Raw genomic sequence first — 3,201 nt, forward strand, 5'->3', positions numbered from 1 at the left:
CTCATTGCTTCACACGTATTCTAAAGCCGGCGAAACGAATGAAGTCATTTCGAGAATCGTGAACACCTTCTCGCCGGAAGAAAATTCTAATGCGGTATCTGAAACCGCTGTGGCCTCGGTAAGCTTTGTTGTTTATGTATACCGGTATTAACCAGCGGCTAATTGGAGCATTGTATGCAGCCTCATCTGCGAAGCGGAAAGCCCGAAAAAACTAATTTAAGGCTATAGCCGCTACTCGTGGACGTCCGATGAAGACGCCACCTCACAAGTGCTCGGCGCGTCTTCATCGGACGTCCGCGAGCAGTGCTTTGCAGCACGCAATAACCCTCCTCGTACTGCGGATGTTCGTGATTCAAGCGCGGCTGAGCAAGGCGCCGAGTTAAGGTCCTTTATATGTCGAATCTGGCGAATTAAAATTAATTTTATTAACTTGTTTTGCTACATTAGGTGTTGTATCTAATATTAATCATAAAAAAATTAAATTAGGAAAAGCCGGACGTTCACGTTGGTTAAATAGAAGACCTTCTGTACGTGGTGTAGCAAAAAATCCTGTTGATCATCCACACGGGGGTGGTGAAGGTAAAACTAGTGGTGGACGTCCTTCTGTAACACCTCAAGGTAAGATAACTAAAGGAAAACCTACACGTAAGAAAAAAAAAAAAAATTAATTATTCAATAAAATATGTCTAGAAGTAAATATAAAGGTCCTTTTTTTAAAGTTAATTTATTAAAAAAAAAATGGATGAGGTGACCCTGCTCTACAAGGAGCTGACAGTGCGAACGACGGCGAAGGATCGTGAAATTGTGTATATTCTATACACTCTATGAAATCAACGTTATCGTGTCTGATACAGCTTCTGTGGGACCTCTAATGGAAGGCACTCACGTTACTACATTCGGTATGAATTTACATTAGCATCATGTGCTGGATATGAATCTAGCTGTTATGGTCTATCTCAAATGGGGCAGACCCGACGACGACCCCTCACCGCCGTAGCCTTGTTGAAGTATTTGAAGTGGCAACAACCTCGGGAAGCGAATATGTGATGTCCGAGAGCGACGAAAACACCGCCAGCTACCACGGGAATAGTAGCGGCGATGAGGCGAGTCACCAATCGATGGCCCAAAGAGCTGAGGAAAACGACAAAACTCCTTTAAGTACTGGTACTGCAAAATTGTATATATACACGATACTGATTCGCGTTACCGTTGTGGCTGCACTTCGCTGTACACTCGTCTGGATATATTCCACTTGGCACGTGGTGTGCGCGTGCCGTATGTGTGCTACTGCTGAAGTGAGAGGAATTGTGCGACCTGATTGGCAGATCATATGGTACAATAATCGCTCTCCATTCCGGTACTGGTATAAAATAATATCCCTAAAATATCGTTACAATCGCTTTAAGGAGGGTGTACTGACGGGGATTCTGGCGCGAATCGCTCAGCTCCAACCATTTGAAGAACAACACAGTGATCATAGGCTTCAGATCATAATTCACATTAGTTTATACCCATGGGGAGCTGGATGAAGATACAGCAGAAGCGAGGCCTCATCCAGAAGGCAGCAGATAGTCCCGACATGACGCAAGAAGAGCTGGCTGCGTGGGCAAAAGCGACGTACAGGCTGAGGCGAGCGCCTGCTCAAACTACTGTCTCTGACATCCTCAAAACCGCAGCCAAGATCATGTGCGTCACCTAAGGAGATGACAAGCGGCGGAAACCCTTACGCGTGACGTCGCCAGCGCTGGAGAAGCTCTTATTAGAGTGGATTCTGAAAGTAGAAGCTAAAGGTGTATGTCTCTCACGAGACTTAATTAGGCTAAAATCCCGTAATATTCAGAAGGACCTGTGTGATGCGTGGGATATGACTTTTTCGGACGGATGGTTGACCGCATTTGAGCGGAGGCATAGCTTGCGGAGCCGGAAACTCTCTGACAAAGCTGGCACTGCTGATCCCGTCGAAGTAGCGCTCGGCCGTCAGCGACTACAAGATTTGACCGACCTTTACGAGCCTAAAGATATCTACAACATGGATGAAACCGGACTCTGCTATGCTATGGCTCCCTCCCGCTCCATTTGCACCAGGGGCGCTTGCGGTGCCAAGAAAAGGAAGACTCGTATTACACTTGCTCTCACCGCGAACGCAGATGGGACCGATACGTTGCCGGTGCTGTTTCTGGGGCACGCAAAGAAGCCGCACTGCTTCAAGAAGCACACGGCGGAGGAGATGGGGTTCAGCTATCGCTCTAATAAAAAGGCATGGATGACGAGCGTTCTTTTCAAGGAATGCTGCTTAATCTGGATAAGGATTTGCGTGCATGTGGGCGCCATATTCTCTTACTACTAGACAACGCTTCTTCTCACAAACTGGGAGATGTCATATGCACCAACGTCCGTGTGGAGTTTTTCCCCCCAACACTACAGCGTTCCTACAGCCTATGGACGCTGGCGTCATCGCGTCATTTAAAACGGCGTACCGTAGGAAGCAATTGCAATGGGTGTACGACAAGATCAAGGACGGTGTTGAGATTGACAGGAAGGCGTATGAAGTGGACCAGCTGCAGGCAATGCAGTGGAGCAAGGAAAATTGGCAAGCTTTACACGGTAAGCGTACCATTGAAAATTGTTTTTCGCCATACGGGTATTCTTTTTAATGCCGCTGATGAAAGAAGTAAAGCGGCCGGTCACACTAGCTACGGACCCGATGTAGACGTAGAAGATGTTATTATCCTTGCCTCTCAGTTAACCTTGTAAATGTACTGTAGCTTTTTTCTTTAAGAAAATATATCAAATCCTAGGATATGGTCGGACCACGATACCGGAAGTGAGATCGATTATTGTATACTGAATTGTGATTGATCTCCAACTTCAATTGGGTCGATCAAGGGATCTGTTACGGGAGGGAAATCGTGACATGTGGCGTGTTCATTGTACACGAGTGTTCCCGTCCCAGCCAGGCGTGTCCGTCTCTGGTTAATATGCATATTTTTATACAGGCGTGTCCGCCTCTCCCAAACGTTCCCCGTCCCACTTATGTGTGTCTGACGCAGTAAACAATCTGTATACGCGGACTTAACGACGATGATAGGAGGGCACTATGGACGGCATGTAGAAGGCAGGAATAAATACTACGAATTATAACTCAATCAATCTCACTTTCAAAATTTCATTCATCGACTCACATCGCCTACAAGCCTCGTC

At 46.5% G+C, this 3,201-nt stretch overlaps 1 protein-coding gene across 1 annotated transcript; it reads left to right on the forward strand.

Moving 5' to 3' along the window:
• Nucleotides 1-89: 89 nt before the first annotated feature.
• PITG_15727 (uncharacterized protein) lies at nt 90-997 on the forward strand (the record flags this gene model as incomplete). The annotated part of the gene is made up of 3 exons (XM_002897953.1): nt 90-118; nt 229-343; nt 917-997. 3 exons carry the CDS (start codon nt 90-92, stop codon nt 995-997), a joined length of 225 nt encoding a protein of 74 aa, XP_002897999.1.
• Between the last annotated feature and the right edge of the window lie 2,204 nt (nt 998-3,201).

The sequence above is a fragment of the Phytophthora infestans genome, genomic scaffold (assembly GCF_000142945.1).
Source record: "Phytophthora infestans T30-4 supercont1.40 genomic scaffold, whole genome shotgun sequence".
In the NCBI taxonomy this organism is placed as follows: Eukaryota; Oomycota; class Peronosporomycetes; order Peronosporales; family Peronosporaceae; genus Phytophthora; species Phytophthora infestans.